Raw genomic sequence first — 17536 nt, forward strand, 5'->3', positions numbered from 1 at the left:
TGGCTATAAATGATTATTATCATCATTGTCGTCGTCATCATCATCGTCGTCATCATCATCATCATCATCATCATCATCATCATCATCACCATCATCATATTATAGTACGAAATGTGAGTTATGTCTCTAACAAGGTTAAATTAACGATGCTCTTAATTCGTTTAATGCAGCCCAATGTCGACCACAACAACGTCTTTGACCTTTGGGGGTGATTGGTATGAATAGAAAAGGAATCGTTGTATCCCCCCACCCCCTCTCCCGCTCCTCAACTTTACATCGCCATTAAATTGTGTGTAATGTGCTAAATGCTAAATATTTGTTGTAGCAAGGAATGGAGCGGTCGTATGGTCGGTTTGAAAAAAGTAAAAGAGTTTACAGGTGAAACGTGGATAGTAAGGAAACCCGTCATGCTTGAGGAATGGGGTTGAACGAGACAGAGACAGGTGTCGCCAGTCCAGTTATTCACTGCTGCTCATAGCAGAATCGTCCCCCCCCCTCTCTCTCTCTCTCTCTCTCTCTCTCTCTCTCTCTCTCTCTCTCTCTCTCTCTCTCTCTCTTCGGTAAACGTAATAAGTGGATGCGCAAAATGTTGCTCTTTACCACCTTGTACATCGGGCTACATATTTTTGTTGTTGCAACGGTGTCATTGTAAAAAGGTGGGGTTTGGGGGTTGAACATTCCGGGTTTTTTATTTTTGTATTTCAAAAAGTATTCCTTCTTCTTCTCGCATTACTGCAGGGAGATCACCATACGAGACCCCTTTAAAAAAAAATAAATAAAAAGATAAAAGAACCGGGGAAAGAATTAACAAATTTTTGAAAGATTCTTCGTCAGTTTTCTAAGTATCTTGATATGTTACTGTCTTTGTCACTCAACTGGGGTGTTTTGGTTTTGATAGACATCACCAAATTCGCTCAAACTTTATAAGTAATATGTTGATCTAAAAACGTACAGGTAATAAAAAAAATAAAAAAAATAAATAAACATGTAAATTTTATAAGAAATACAAATAAACGGAAATAGGTTAGAGAACTGAGAACTACCTCTTCCGAGTTCCGAGTTCCGGTTATATGTCAAGATGGCTGAAGGAGGCCCACCGAATACAGAGACTCAAAAACAAATTATTAGTGAGCACCTTAAAGCTAGCGTAAAAAAAGATGAAATATGGTAAGTCTCAATTATTTACAGACAATAACATTTTTATATAGGATGATTTGTTATATTTTATCGTTATCATCTTACAGAGTATTCTAGACTAGAGCTCCGGTTTCAATTGCCTGTGTGTAGTGTGTAGTCAGCAGTGTTTTCAGTTTCAGTGTGTAGTAGTAGTAGTCAGTAGTGTAGAAAATGTAATGTGAATTTGTGATCAGTGATATTTATTGAATTTATATACATAAAAAATGATAAGTGATGATTCGGTCGATGATTCAATCCGATTAACGTCTTAAATTGATATCCCGTGATAATTTAAATTTAATGCTTTTTGTAATGGGTAAGTAGAAGTAAGTAAGGATACTGCCACTGGCTACTGCAGGGCTGAGAATCTTCCGCCTAAATGGTAGTTTATCTCCCCCCATCCCCATCACAATTCCATCTTTTTAAATTTATTTTTTGGATAAATAAACCGTGATTTTGAGAATTTCTCAGAAATTTTCCGCTGAATTTGCCGTGTCAAATATTTTCCTCAAACCACAAAATCACCATTATGCGCATTATGACATGTCATATTTTGACACCTGTGCTCAGTCTCGTGAAATTTGGTGACGGTCCCGTTTTTATGACGTCGGGCCAGACAGAATGGCACCAAATGTCACAATTGACATAGAAGACCAGTGGTGTTCTTTGATTAGCTAGTTGATGGTTGAAGTTGAAGGGACAAATGGGTATGGATTTTTTTTTCTCAGTTGTAGGTACCTATTGCCTTTTTTAATATCTCTCTCTCTCTCTCTCTCTCTCTCTCTCTCTCTCTCTCTCTCTCTCTCTCTCTCTCTCTCTCTCTCTCTCTCTCTCTCTCTTTCTTTTTTTTTTTTTTCTTCCTCTTTCCCTTTGCCTTTATTTTTATTTCTCTTTTCTTCTTTCTTTTTGAGATAAATTCATAAGATCAATATCAATTCCTACCACAACTACACATCACCACACATCACTCTACAACACTACTCACTACCCATACCACATCTAAGACCCACTACTACTACAACCCATCACACATCATCATCTGTCCTCACTACTATAAACCACCACACACATCATCCCTAACCACTCTATAATACACACATCCATCCTACCACCACTACGACATCATCCTTACCACCACTCCTACTACAACCACCACCACACCATCATCCCTAGCACCACTACTACTACAAATAACACCACATCATCCCTACCACCACTACTACTACAACTACCACCACATCATCATTCCTACCACAACTACCACTACAACCACCACCACATCATCAACCCTACTACCACTACTACAACCACCACCATCACATCATCCCTACCACCATTACTACTACAACTACCACCACATCATCATTCCTACCACAGCTACTACAACTACCACCACACAATCATCCATACGACCAATGACAATCACTACCACATCATCCCTACCACCACTCCTACTACAACCACCACCACATCATCATCCCTAGCACCACTACTACTAAAAAGAACATCACATCATGCCTACCACCACTACTACTGCAACTACCACCACATCATCATTCCTACCACAGCTACTACAACTACCACCACCACATCATCAACCCTACTTACCACTACAACAACCACCACCACCACATCATCCCTACCACCACTACTACTACAACCACCACAACATCATCCCTACCACCACCACTACTACTACAACTACCACCACATCATCATTCCTACCACAGCTACTACAACTACCACCACACAATCATCCATATGACCACTACTTCGACAATCACTACCACATCATCCCTACCACCACTCCTACTACACCACCACCACACCATCATCCCTAGTACCACTACTACTACAAATAACACCACATCATCATTCCTACCACAGCTACTACAACTACCACCACACAATCATCCATATGACCACTAATTCGACAATCACTACCACATCATCCCTACCACCACTCCTACCACAACCACCACCACGCCATCATCCCTAGCACCACTACTACTACAAATAACACCACATCATCATTCCTACCACAGCTACTACAACTACCACCACACAATACGACCACTACTACGACAATCACTACCACACATCCATACCACCGCTACTACTACAACCACTACCACACAATCATCCATACGACCACTACTACTACAATCACTACCACATCATCCCTACCACCACTACTACTACAACCACCACCACATCATCAACCACCACATCATCAACCCTACTACCACTACTACAACCACCATCACCACCACATCATCCCTACCACCACTACTACTACAACCACATCAACATCATCCCTACCACCACTACTACTACAACTACCACCACATCATCATTCCTACCACAGCTACTACAACTACCACCACACAATACGACCACTACTACGACAATCACTACCACATCATCCCTACCACCGCTACTACTACAACCACTACCACACAATCATCCATACGACCACTACTACTACAATCACTACCACATCATCCCTATCACCACTACTACTACAACCACCACCACATCATCATCTCTACTACAACCACCAAATGTTGTAATTACACTTTCAACTTTTGAAATTCCACTGAGTCATGTCAGAAATTGCTGCGAGACAAATTTGGATCTCCCCAGACACTTCCTTTTGTAATTGCGATTGATAGACACAGTCACAAGGGGGGGGGGGGGGGGGGGGCTTCCGTAGTTTCAGTTTCAAAATCACCACGGTCACATATAATACCAACAAACTAATTTGCCTGATTTTTTAATAAATTCCTCTATTTTGTAAGAAATGATAACTTCCATTTGCACATTTGGTTGTTTTGAAACTTTTTTGATCAGAAGTGAGAATGAACATTCTAACGTGAAAAAGTAAAAGTGACAAAATGAGGTCAAACTAAGCTGTAATATAGCCTAACACTAACACACTAGCAGGCATATGTCCCGTACTACGTGTTAAGTGTTGCCTATTAAAGAAATTAAAGAAATGGAAATTAAAGAGCTTTTAGCACATTTTCGTTTAGTGGTTATTGCACTATATATAGAAGCTCTTGTCAGTTTAAAAAAAAAAATATTATGACATCGAATTGTTTCATAGAAACCGCCATTATTGCCAAGCCACAGCTAAAATGGGAGGAGTTCTGTAGTTCACAGCACTTTTATTTCATTTTTAGTGGTGTGATTTTTCTATTTTCAAAAACTCCGGCCAACACGATTATTACTTACTGTGTTTCCCATCAGTTTCGATATTGCAAGTGATGACAAACATGTTTCATCAAATTAATTAAGTATCTTTAGTTAGGGTTGAGGGGGGTTCTCCCCCGATAATGATTTTAAAAAATCCTCTCTTTAGGCGTTTTGTGAAACTATGGAAGTCCTGCGCAAACATCACTATCACTACCATCACTGTCACAATCACTATTTTTTCAACAACCACCCCCACATCATCATCATTGTCATTTCCGTATTGTCACTAGAACTACTGTACAAACCAGACAATCACTCATGAATCTTCATTGGGGTTGCCTTTTGAGGCATGGATTTATTATAAAATAGCATGCATTTGGCACCAAATTATCTCTCAAGAAAATAACGAAGCGCCATCTTACCTTAAAGATCTTATTCACGAAAATCAAAAATTTGTTAAAAATTCACATTGTCTTAGATTTTGGCTCATATCTCGAATCAAAGCTTGTTGCAACCTTCAGGGTTTTCTCAGCCAACCTCACAAATATTGTGGGTTCTCCACTATTAATATTAATAATGACGACGACGACAATGGTGTATAAAAAATAGTTGTGTCGAAGTCTTGGGCATTTTTCATTTTTTTGCATATTGTGAAATTTTCAGTGGTGAATAATGCCTTGTACTGTTCATGCAGTATATGAGAATGACTTACTTACTTACTTAGGCCGCCACTTGGGGCACCCAACATGAGCCACAAGTCTTCGCCATTCTGTCCTGTCCTCCATAAGCGTATGCAGCTCCCAGGTGTTGTCCATTCCTGTGTCATCTAGCAGACAGTCAATGTATGTTTTATTCTGCCTGCCTCTGCTTCTGGTTCTCTCAGGTGGTTGCCATAGCACAAGACTGCTTGCAATCTCCTCCTTGTGTCTCCAGCAGTGCCCCACAAGTCTCAGTCTTCTCTTTTGTATCTTCGAGGTCATTGGGGGCAGGTCACTGTAGAGCTCTTCATTTGATATGTGCTCTTTCCAGCTTACATTGAAGGCCATCCGCAGCATAAGAGTGTAGCAGCCGTCCAGTTGCTTCTCAATGGCTTTTGTTAGAGTCCATGAGAATGACATCAGTCTATTTAAAACCTTATGAAAATTTGGATGAGATCTTTTTCTTACATTAGTTTGTATGCATAGAAGACCATACCACTGAGCATTTGTGTAGTAAATATTTTGTCAAAGTTTAAATACTTATTCAAATTTTCAAACCAAAACTTGAAACCACTCTTTCAGCTATAACAACCCATCATTATTGTAAAAAGCATACTGTTTCATTTGTTCATATTGCAAAGGAACGCTATTTTTCTATTGTGTATACTTTGGTATCTTATTTCCAGGTATTTGGTTGATGTGAGGTGGTTCAAGCAATGGAAAAAATATGTCTGCTATGAAAGTTGGGAAACCTACAATGCTAGTGACCCCACTGCAAATCCAGGTCCTATTGATAACTGTGGGCTGTTACAACGTAAGCTACAATTATTTTTTTAAAAATAATTTTTATATATAATTAATAAAATAGATGACAGGAGTTTATGGTTTGAGAAAAGAAACAAACATGTTTCATGTTTTTGTTGTTGTTTTTTTTTTCTTCCAGGAAGCTTCTCCAATGTCTGTCAAATTCTTTGTTTCAATTTGTTTTTATCTGGGTGGGGATCCTGACCTCCCATAGTGGGCAGGGAGATACATGCTGTGTCTTCTATCCCCCCATACCCATATTCCAATTGTTTCCTGTTGTTGTCTTGGAATGAGATTACTTAGTTTTGTCCTGACCCTGGCCAGAGTTCCTTGGCTGGGAGGGAAACATTCGAATGTATAGTTATAGTTTTGGGAGATGATATTTTTTTGCCTTGTAAATCATCTCTCTGTTATGCATTGTATTATGTTTAGTTTACATATTATATTATATGATTTGTGAACATTTGAGTGTTTTCCTCTTAGTTGGCACCTGTGCTTGTGTCTGGATGAGACTTTTAGGTGATCTCAAACTAAGTACTTTGACAGTGTGTTCTTGGAATCTACATCTGTTTCCTATCTGAACCAATTCCCCTTTGTCTCACCTTTTCTTTTTTGCTTTAATTGTAATTCTAGAACTTTTTACTATCCCATTTTCTTCCTTTTTACTGGCGCTGATATGACCTTAATGTGTTGCAAGCGCCATAAAACACTTAAAAACAAACAAAAACAAAAACATTTGTTTTTATTTGACTAAGATTCTTAACTTTCCTAACAGCAAACTCAAATACGTTGAAGGAGCACTTGGTTGATGAAATGGATTATGTCCTGCTTCATGCTGATGCATACGCCAAATTAGAGTCATGGTATGGCTTAACACCAGGGCAGGTATGATAAATCACAAAAAGTCATTCATATTTTTAAAATTCTCTCTCTTCTCTCCCCCCCCCCCCCCCCCCCCCCAAGCGTGTTTCAAAGTCAATATCTGCTATCTTTAGGAAAAAAGACTATGTGTCTACGTATTTTAAATACATACTCATTTTTTCTCCTTTAGACGACTAGTGCCATTAACATGATTTTATTGAATTGCTTGTTGTGATGGACAATCAATGGTTCCTCTGTGACTTCCTGTTGCTATCTATGCCTGTCAAGCTATTGACATGGATGGCTTTTTTTACTATTATCTTAGTCTTGAGTTATTCAATCAACATACAACGCATAGACTTTTGAAAGTCAGTCAGTTATCGTATAATTTATTAAAACTAATCAAACATTTCAGTGGTTTTATTTTTGACTCTCATATTTAAATAACGTATATTTTGCCCCTGAAATCAAATCAATAACCGTGATCGGAAGGCCCATAAATTAAAATAAAAGTACTTGCCTATCACCCGGTGAGAGCAACCCACAGATCCTGAGCATCACTCACAAATTTAACACAGATGATTAAAAACAATGCAGTGTTGTCAAGCATTGTGATGCTATTTCTTTTATCATTGTGTCAAAATAATGTGAGAAATACTCATTTACTTATTTTGTGTTTGGCACACACTAAGGGTAGCTCAGGCCTTTTAAGGAAATAAATAGTCAAGAGGACGGAATGGGTAAATGATAGGAAATATTCTGATTGGTTAATGCTTAGTTACGGATGAACTATCAATTAGCATTGAAAGCCAAATAAAGAAGATGATGATGGCATTGGCTGGGTCATGTCGTCAGAATGTTTACAAAAGTCACTTCCCAAGACAGACCTGTACAGGACAGCATATGGGAAGAGAAAGCGGGGGAGACCTAAAGATGCCTGATGAAGGACCATGTGAAAATAAATAAAAATAAAAAATAAAATAAAAGAAGCAGGCCTGTCCTGGAATACAGCCACTGCAAAAAATTGAGATGTCTGATGGATGCCCTATGTGCCTCAAGGCCTGAAGAGGATTAAATGAAATGGATGAATGTGGTGGACAATCCTTTTTTCATCTCATCTTGATCCCCACGTATTAAGTTTCATATATCAATACTTAGATTTGAATAAGTGTGTACAAGAGGTGCGAGACAAAGCAAGAAAGAAAAACACAAGAGAAAAAAAACACCCCAATAAATCAGTCCACCTCGACTGGGGATCGAATCTCAGACCCTCTGACCACCGTTCAGATGGGCCACCATTACACAGTAGTCAGAGGGTCTGAGGTTCGATCCCAAGTCGAGATGAACTGATTTTTTTTTCTTGTGTTTTTCTTTCTTGCTTTGTCTGGCACCTTTCGTACACACTTGTTCAGATCTTTGCCTTACTCCGGTGCCTGTTCCCTGGTTTCTTGGTTTGATATATCAATACTGAATTGTTATATTCTTTTGTTTTGATAGACAACATATTTGTAATGAGTTTTGTAGAAATTATTTTCAACATGGGCTTTTGTCCTTAGAGTAAAAATCTTAATGCCAAAGAAACCTGGCAAAGGACCAGGGAAAAAGAAATATAGGAAGCAGGCCTGTCCTGGAATACAGCTACTGCAAAACAGAAGATGTCTGGTGGATGCTCTATGTGCATCAAGATACGAAGAAGATTAATTGAAATGAAGTTATGTTGTGGACAATCCTTTTTTTCATCTCGTCTTGATCCCCATGTATCAAGTTTCATATATCAATACTTGATTGTTTTATTCTGTTTTGTTGAGAGACAACATATTTGTAATGAGTAATGTAGAAAGTATTTTCAACATAGTTATTGCCCACCAACCAAGGAAATTTGGATGATCCTCCTGGGTACCAACTTTTCATATTATGAGGCAATGGCTTATACTCAGAACATGAAGTTAAAAAGATTTAATGTATTTATTGTGTAAACGTTACAAGAGGTAAAATTTAAAAGAATATTGAAAACATCATCACTCTGTTTACTTTTCCTTGTTTGATGTAAAGGAACCAATAAAGAGAAAGGCTATAGAACAGGGTATGTTTGTCAAACACTACAAAGTAGAAGTCTACTTTATGGACCTCAAGCTATGTGAAAACGGAGACACCACAAAACATGTCACCCATGCCTTCAGTCGATCTGATACCATAGGTTGGTTTATACTTATTCACAGTTAATAATAATAATTTCTTGATTTTAAGTTATTTTTGAATTGTCTATGAAAAGTCTCTGTTATATAGACATTCCTATGGTCTTCGTGCTTGAAAATAATTGCAGTAGAAGAGGAACGGCTGTGTTGTTATCCTTATTTAAAAATTAAAAACAATTTTTTTTGGTTTGTTTTAAGTATATGTTTAAGAATTCATTGTGAGTAGAACTGGCAATTGTTGAACCTTGAAGGGAAATTTTAAAACTTTTATTAGTTGAAAAACATAAAGAGTTAATTCATGATAATACAAAGTAACAGGTTATATTTATGCATATATTTGCAGTTTTTAGTCGATAAATCTGAAAGTTAAAGAAATACCTTGTTTTTTTTTTTTTTTTTGGGGCATGTTTGATAGCAATTACTTTCTAGAGTCGTTCCATCCCCTACCGTCTGCTAAGAGCCTTGTCATGTCTTACGAGAAATAATCTGTCCAACACAAGCACTATAAATAATACTGTTTTCAAAGAGCAATGTCGCAAAATCTTAAGACGATGATAGATTTGGGTTGTCAACTGACTTTTCCCTGGCAAGAAATATCCATGTTCTAGTGGTGTTAAATATGTAATTGTGATATATTTTTCTCCTACCGTCCACATTCTTTTCCATTGTTCCCCTACCACCCAAAGCCTGCCCCTACCGACCACTCGATCTGACCACTAACGGAACATTATTATGATGCACTACAATTTGATATAAAGTTTAAATGAACAACAAGAAAGGCTGTACTGTAAATATCATCGTAAATAAACAGTAAATAAGACTATCATTTATTCATTAAAAAAAAAACAAATCAGCTTAAAATTTTCGTTCGAAGCTCTTTCCAATGTCTACCTGCCAAGGAAACATTGATATAATAATGATGAGGACAAGACATGACATGCAGATTTATTATTTAAAACAAACAACAAATTGAAACAAATACTCATCGAGCCCTTCCTCGTCAAGGGCTTCAATGGTATCACACTGGCTGCCCGAGCATTGTTAAAAAAAAATATATAACGAGCGCTTGCACCGTCCGCAACTCATTCGGCCATTGTATTCTCTGTTGCTGAAGCAATTTAATGAACATGATGAATCATCGTCCAAAATAACCTCTGTATGAGTCTCTGACTAGTTTCGCGGAGGATGATTTCTGTCTTTCTCTTTTTGCCCTTCCATCTCCATTTCTGCTTCAGTGCCAATCTATCTGCTTCATTTTTTCCCTCTCCTGACGTATCCTTTCCTGCTTAGTCTTCTTTGTAGCCTCTCTTTCTGCCTTCCTATTAGCAGCCACTGTTAAACGACAGACTGTTTAGCAACTATTTACACATCCAGGTCTAGAAAATTAAAAAACAACATAAAACGTTTTAAGGTCTTTGGTAGGGTTTTTTAAAGACCCATTTAAAGTGTTTGGTCGGTAGGGGAAGGGACATGTGAAAATGCCCTTTCCTCACCGACCAACCTGTTTTCATGGCACAATGGAGATTCAACACAGATTTGACAATAGTAATGCCTAAATATAGATCCCAGGAGGCAGTTTTAAGCCACTCAATGTATTTCTACGGTTAGAAGAGTTACATTTGACGGATGACGTGCAACCCGTAAGACAAGAAACATTTTCATCTCACCTGAACAAAAGTTGTCAATTTGAGTGAGTTTTTGCTACAACTTGCTATTTTGACAGTTTGTAGTGGCGCAAGCAGTCTTCATAGATTATGTAATCGGGTTATTGCAACTAAAGTCATTCAATTAAAGACATAACAAAACAAAAACTCAAAAAAACGTGTGTTGTCTATTTGGTCGGTTGGGGAAATGGTCGGTAGGGGAAGGAACGACTCTAGTTAATGTTCTTGTGCTTGATGATGTTAATTGTATGAATACATTACCATTTTCAATGAAGATCTAATATAGGGTTGTTATGATTTGTGTCAGATTTGCTAACATCTTTCTGGTCATCCTTTCATTTTTCTTATTTTCATGTGTACTTAACTGTGAAATTCCCGGACAAAATGGGCGATGTTAAGGTAGCTGGATCCTATATCACTAGAATACTTCATTGTTTTTCAAATTTTCAATTTGTTTTTTTTTGTCTTTTATCATTATTCAGAAACAAAATAAAACTTAAGATCGCTAAATATGACTTAGTATTTATTTTATAAAGCATTTGGTGGACGAATGTATATATTCAGATTGTCCCTGACAACCTTTTTATTTACCTTGGTTACCACCATATTTTCCCCATCAAAATACATGCTTGTCTGATTTAAATGAAAAAGTTAAATTTTGTTTTTATCACATTGCTCAATTAAGGTTCTGTTGAAAGGGAAATGAGAACTATTTTTCGTATACCTGATGAGAAAGAAGTTCGGCTTTGGAACCGGTATATGAGCAATACATACGAAAATCTTTCCAACAAAGATGCAACTCTTCAGGAAGCAGGATTATATCAAGGGCAGGTAAGACAGTGAAGTCTTTATTTCAAATTTTAGACTTTTAAATGGCAACTTCCAGATGGTATGAAATCGAAATTTAAACATCAGATAAGTATTTAACTTCTAGAACTGAGTGGTATTCACTAGTGCCGCGCTGAGGACCGGTCCCACGGTCCTTTAGCTGTGAACCGGGGACCGGTCCCAAAGTGGGAGACCGGCGGCGGTCCTCACTTCTTATCACCTTTCAACGGTCTCGCGCCATACTACTTCCCCAGCGATTCGTTGCCTCGGTTCTTTGCCTATCTTCCACCAATCACCACCCATCCCACTTAATTAATCGCACCCACCCCCTTTGCGACACAGACGACCATAGAGGCAGACGACCACCTCCCTCCACTCCGCAAACCGCCCTTTCGTGTGTGAGATGGGGGGAACAGGAGGCGCACGCCTTGGATGATTCCATTATACAGGGTTAATTTCAAAATTTACTACACCATAATGATCGCAATGACAATGATCTATGATGAAGGCATGACCCCTCTTCTCTAATGGGTTATTGTTTGAAATGCATGTGACTTCTAAAGATGTGTGTGTTTGTGTTTGTGTGTGTGTGTGTGTGTGTGTGTGTCTGGAACCTAGCAAGTAGCAAGTCCGATTTTTTGTTTTCTTTTGTCCATCTCTTGTCACCACTCCTTTCTATCGCATTGTTGTCATTTAAAATAATACAATAATATTAAAATTTCGTTTGGTGTTTTAACTAATCAAATAATATGAGTTTCATTAGTTTCTTCCTTCCAAAAACCCAGTTATAACGTCTGTATTTTTAAAAAGTCCAATAGAATATTTGGGGACCCCGATAACTCAGTTGATAGAGCACTCTCTTTATACGCAAAGGGCCAGAGATCGATCCCGGGTGCAGTCGAGTTTTTTCTGAATCCCTGTCTACTCAGCAGTGAATGGGTACCTGGGTTTGTTAGATCTGGCGAAAAGTCACCATCGACCCCACTTATTACCGCATCCACCCCCTCTTATTATAACTTCACGTCTCTCTCTTACTATTCAATGCTCGTTGCCCTCTAATGTGTGTGTGTGGGGGGAGGGGTAGGAGTTGCGTGTGTGTATCAACGCCACGAACAACTCGATCAACGCCTTGGGCGATTCCATTATCTCCGTTAATGGGGATAAATTTCAAATTTTATTCACGCTAAATTATCGAAGTAACAATGAAGTACGGTGAGCAAATAAAGAAGGCATCACCCCTCTTCTCTAATTAGGTTAAAATTTGAAATGAGTGTGACTACTCCGTGTGTTACTCCTGTAGACCACGGTTTTCGCGGTCCCAAGTCTTTAACGGTTCAAGAATGAACGATCCCACGGTCCCAAAGGTCAAAACGGTTCGAACTTCCAACAGTCTCTCAGGAATGTTCAATGTCGAAAAGGACCGGTCCTTGCGGTTTTCATTTCCCAGGGACCGTAGGACCGTGGTCCTTAAGCTTGCCAAGGACCGCCCCGCACTAGTATTCACAGCATTTACTTGCCTGCCAGGTACACTGCTGAAATAGATTAATCCCTCCCCCACCATAAAATTAGAGCGCTCCATCAGGATAACAAAGAACTTTTTTTTTTCACGTATTGATAACCATCCTCTTTCATGTTCCCTGTTGGGTCAAATTTAATGAAAATTCAAATTCAAATATGAAATCATATTTTCACTTTGTGCAACTTCTATAAAAGAATTCAAGGTGCAGAGCAATGTGTGCATGGAATCTTTTGAAAAAAAATTTATTTTATTTGAATAATGCTGGAATGAGATCCTTTTCTCATTTCGGACCCTCTGTTTGGAATGCCTTACCACAGAGCATTCGTAAAAAAGAATCTTTGTCTATTTTTAAACGTTCACTTAAAACATATCTGTTTCGATTTTAGTAGATGATATGAGAAGCAAGATGGTCTGGTGTGTGTGTGTGTGTGTGCTTGTGTGTGTTAATGATTTTGTTTCAGCCTAAGTAATTTCTAATTTAAGCGCTTAGAGTCTGGTGTCTTATAGCACTATATAAGTTTTCAGCATTATTATTATTTATATTGAGACTAACATGAGTATCAATTACATTATCCCCCAAAAAAAGGAAATGTCACTGCGTGTGTGCTGAAGTATATAAATAAGTAAATATATCATGCGGGTAAAACAGGCCTGTAAATTCCCAGACAATTGTCTGAAATCAGACAAACCAATATTTAAAAAAAAAAAAAAAAGAGCTTTTATATAACGCAATATCCACTAAACGTGCTCACAGCGCTTTACAGGGGTCCTTGCCCAACAGCAACATTTAACATGTAGAACGGGACATGATGCCTGTTAGGCGATATTACAATTTCTTCTTACACAGACAACGCTGTTAATGGCCAGGTACTCCTTTTACACCTGAGTACGGTGAGAGAATGTGAGTAAAGAGCCTTCTTCAAGGACTCAACTATGCGCCGAGTGAGGCTCGAACCCAGGACCTTCCAATTCGAAAGCGAGTGTCATACAAGACCACATAGCCGCACTTTTATTAGATGGATTACATATCTGGTAAAAGAAATTATTCAGCTTGTAAATGGTGACATTAAATACTATGGATTTATACAGATAACAGTATAAATAAATTGAATAATGGAATATAAAGAACTTTGTGGCATGCAAAATTAAATTTTTAACCCCAAATTATGAATTTATCTATTATTGACCTGTAGTGGATTTGTCTTTTTAACGATTGGTCCTTGAAAGGCTGTATCGTTGGCGAATTTCAAAAGGGGTACTAAATTGAGGCTTGTATTAGTGCAATCATTTATATAAATTGCAAGTAAACTAGGTGAAAGAAACACATCCTTGAGGAACACCTATATTAATGGTAATGCTTTTTCATTTGAAGTCATGAAATTTATGAAATTCGACTTACTGTGTTCCATCCAATAATAAGAATCCATAAAATCAGTTGAGGATTATCATTAGTGTTTTTTTAGTTTCTCCACCAGAAAATGAGGTTGAATTGTGTTAAACACAGAGGAGAAATCAACATAATTATATATAACAATTTTGGTTGGTCTAATTGCTTGTAAATATGATGGTAGCATCCACAACACTTCTATTATGTTGGTAAGCAGATTGATGTGAATCTGATTGAGAGCGAAATTGTGGATTTGATTTATAAAATCAATTTTGAGGTCATAATTTTTGGTCTAAGATAATTTTTGCACAGAATTTCCACTTTCTATGGAACAGGAACAGTTTTAGTTTTAGACATTTTCCAAATGGCAGGAATGCAAGATTGTTGCATTGATAAAGAATTAAGTTTACATAACACACTCTCAACAATTTGCCTTTTATGCCATCCAACCCACATGCTTTTCTTTCATCCACTTTCAAAAATTTTATTTTTATCTAGCTAAACACAACCTTGGTTTCATCTTAAACAATTTCCAACAATTGTCTTTTATCTTATTATATTGTCTTTAAAACCTTCACCAAATTGTACATAGAATAATTCGTTTCTGTCAAAGTCACAGTTTGAACTTAGCTTACTTTTATTGAACTTAACTACTATTTCAACACCCTCCCAAGTGTTTTAAACATTGCCCAATCTAAATCCCTTCTCCAAATAGATGAAATTGAATTTTAACCTTTTTGCTGCCCAATTGAATAGAAGCTCATATAGAGCTAAATTTCTATTTAATGCTACTTGTTAGGAGTCTTTTTTGTACTAATGTTCTTACAAAATCCATCCATCGTTTATTGCCAATCAAGTAGTTATTCAAACACGAGTCAAATTTCTTTGAAATTATGTATGAAAGGATCCCTTCTAAAATATGATGTCCGCTTTGTCAGTTTTTGAAAGAACAGGCAAAAGTAAGAATTTTCCTTAAAGGATGATAGAAAAATATGCAGCTTTTTTTTTTTTGTTGTTGTTGGTATTATCGCCGTATTTTAGGTATAATTATGCTCAACTTCTACAATATTGTTTCAACAATTCGCTCTCCTTAAAGGATAATAGAAAAATGTGCAGCTTTTCCTTTTTTGTTGTTGTTGGTATTATCGCCATAGAATGTATGTATGTATAAATATATATATATATATATATATATATATATATATATATATATATATATATATATATATATATATATATATATATATATATATATATAATGATTAGAGTTCTTATTCAGTTTATAATTTTTATGTTAATAGATTATCGTTATTGAAGTCAAGAATGATGACGGCACATGGCCTCGACAGGCAAGGAGGTAAGTTTCCTTTAATTATGATCATGTTAACGATGATAATTATTAAATGTGACAGCGTCACAGTGGAACAAGTTATTCTGAAAACGCAGTTCACACATCATGGCAAATTTAGAAACATAGATCCTGTAAAAGTTCCTGACATTTATCATTTTGGTGAAAAATATTTTTGCAACGTAGATGAGTGTTTTCCTGTTAAAAATGCTACTTTGAAACACAGATTCTAACAAAATCACAAATGAAATTGAAACCTCCTTATTTTTTTTATTTCTTGATTCTGGCAATAAAAAAAAGTATCTGGAAAAACTGCAAGAACTGTTCGGCGATGGAAGGTGTTGTTTTTTTTTTTTTTTTGTGAGCGTCAGTCAGTGAGAGATCGCACCAAGTGAGGGAGATGTGGATGTCTCCTCTTGTGAATGTGTGAATAAGTAATGTTAGAATTTATGAATTGTTAGCAGAAGGAAAATAAGGGAATTTTTTGGGGAGATGATATTTTTTGTCTTGTAAATCATCTCTCTGTTGTGCACTGTATTGTTTTGTTTACATATTATATACGATTTGTAAACGTTTGAGTGTATCCCTCTTAGTTGAGGCCTGTGCTTGATTCTGGATGAGACAGGTGATCTCAAACTAAGTACTTTGATTGTGTGCTCTTGGAATCTACATGTTTCCTATTTGAATAAATTCCCCTTTGTCTTACCTTTTCTTGGATGCTTTAATTGTAATTCTAGAACTTTTCACTATCCCATTTTCTTCCTTTTTACTGACGCTGATATGACCTTAATGTGTTGCAAGCGCCGCTAAACCCTTAAAAACAAAAACAAACATTCATAAACTTAAAAGAAAATAGACTGATGGGGTTTTAGAAAAACAATTCTACTTGTTTTACTTCACTGTCTACTACCAATCTTTTCATTATTTTTTTTTTTATCATCATTTCACTTGCTCTTTCTATTTTAGGTGAATTTGAGTTCCTGCCATTTTGTTTCTTAATTTTTATACATAGAATTTATTGTTTTGATTTAATTTTCACAAAAAAAATGTTGTTTTTTTTTCATATAGATAATTATTGTTTTTGTTTGTTGTTTTCTTGTTTGCTTCAGCTTTAGTTCATCTTACAGTTCTTCGAGCTATTCATCAACATCCACAAGGTAAACATTGATTTTTAGGGTTAGGATTTATTTACATTTGACTGACATCATCACTATCACCAACATGATATTACGGGAGCCAAGATATAAATTTTAAATCTTTGATTACATTTTAGACTATTTTCAAGCTAATTGTATCTCCATTATTTGATGGAACATGGCTTAAAGTATTGCAGGCACCATGTTTTTAAAAGCAGCAAGCCAACAAATTTTGATATAATAATGGTATACTTTATAATTATTCTCTCAATATCTGTTATATAATCCTATAATCCTACCTCTCAGCACAAAGTAAATCTGTAGTGTTTTAAAGGAGTGAGACCCATGAAATCAGAAATATTCCCAACTGCTTGCTTCCCTTAAAACAGGACACTGACACTTGGCTATTGTAAAGTACTTTTACCAGATCTGACTGATCCAGCTATTCCAGCACTGTTGGATACTCACGGGGGTTAGAAAAAGTCAATCTTAGCAGATTCAAACCTGTTTCATCATGTGAATATTGCTCAATCAATTAAGAAATCAGAACCACTCTTGGCACAGCAATAGGGTTGGAAATATCACATAAAAGTAGTCGTTTTATCAGAAAATTCTACGCCACCAATACTATCATCATCATCATCATCACCACCACCATCATCATCACACCACCACCACCACCATTTTCTTGAATTTGGTCTCTGAAAAGTTGACAATGAGTA

At 36.8% G+C, this 17536-nt stretch overlaps 1 protein-coding gene across 1 annotated transcript in view; it reads left to right on the forward strand.

Moving 5' to 3' along the window:
- The first annotated feature begins 1053 nt into the window (after window positions 1-1053).
- The window catches only part of LOC144974963 (ubiquitin carboxyl-terminal hydrolase 15-like), a 48660-nt gene continuing 32177 nt past the window's right edge, over window positions 1054-17536 (forward strand). The window contains 7 exon segments of the mRNA XM_078918528.1: window positions 1054-1167; window positions 5759-5886; window positions 6652-6761; window positions 8790-8934; window positions 11282-11427; window positions 15632-15687; window positions 16788-16835. Of these exon segments, the coding sequence (XP_078774654.1) occupies window positions 1079-1167; window positions 5759-5886; window positions 6652-6761; window positions 8790-8934; window positions 11282-11427; window positions 15632-15687; window positions 16788-16835 (722 nt within the window). The 5' untranslated portion in view covers window positions 1054-1078.

The sequence above is a fragment of the Berghia stephanieae genome, chromosome 6 (genome assembly GCF_034508935.2).
Source record: "Berghia stephanieae isolate SIO BIC M18660-M18661 chromosome 6, UCSD_Bste_1.3, whole genome shotgun sequence".
Lineage (NCBI taxonomy): Eukaryota > Metazoa > Mollusca > Gastropoda > Nudibranchia > Aeolidiidae > Berghia > Berghia stephanieae.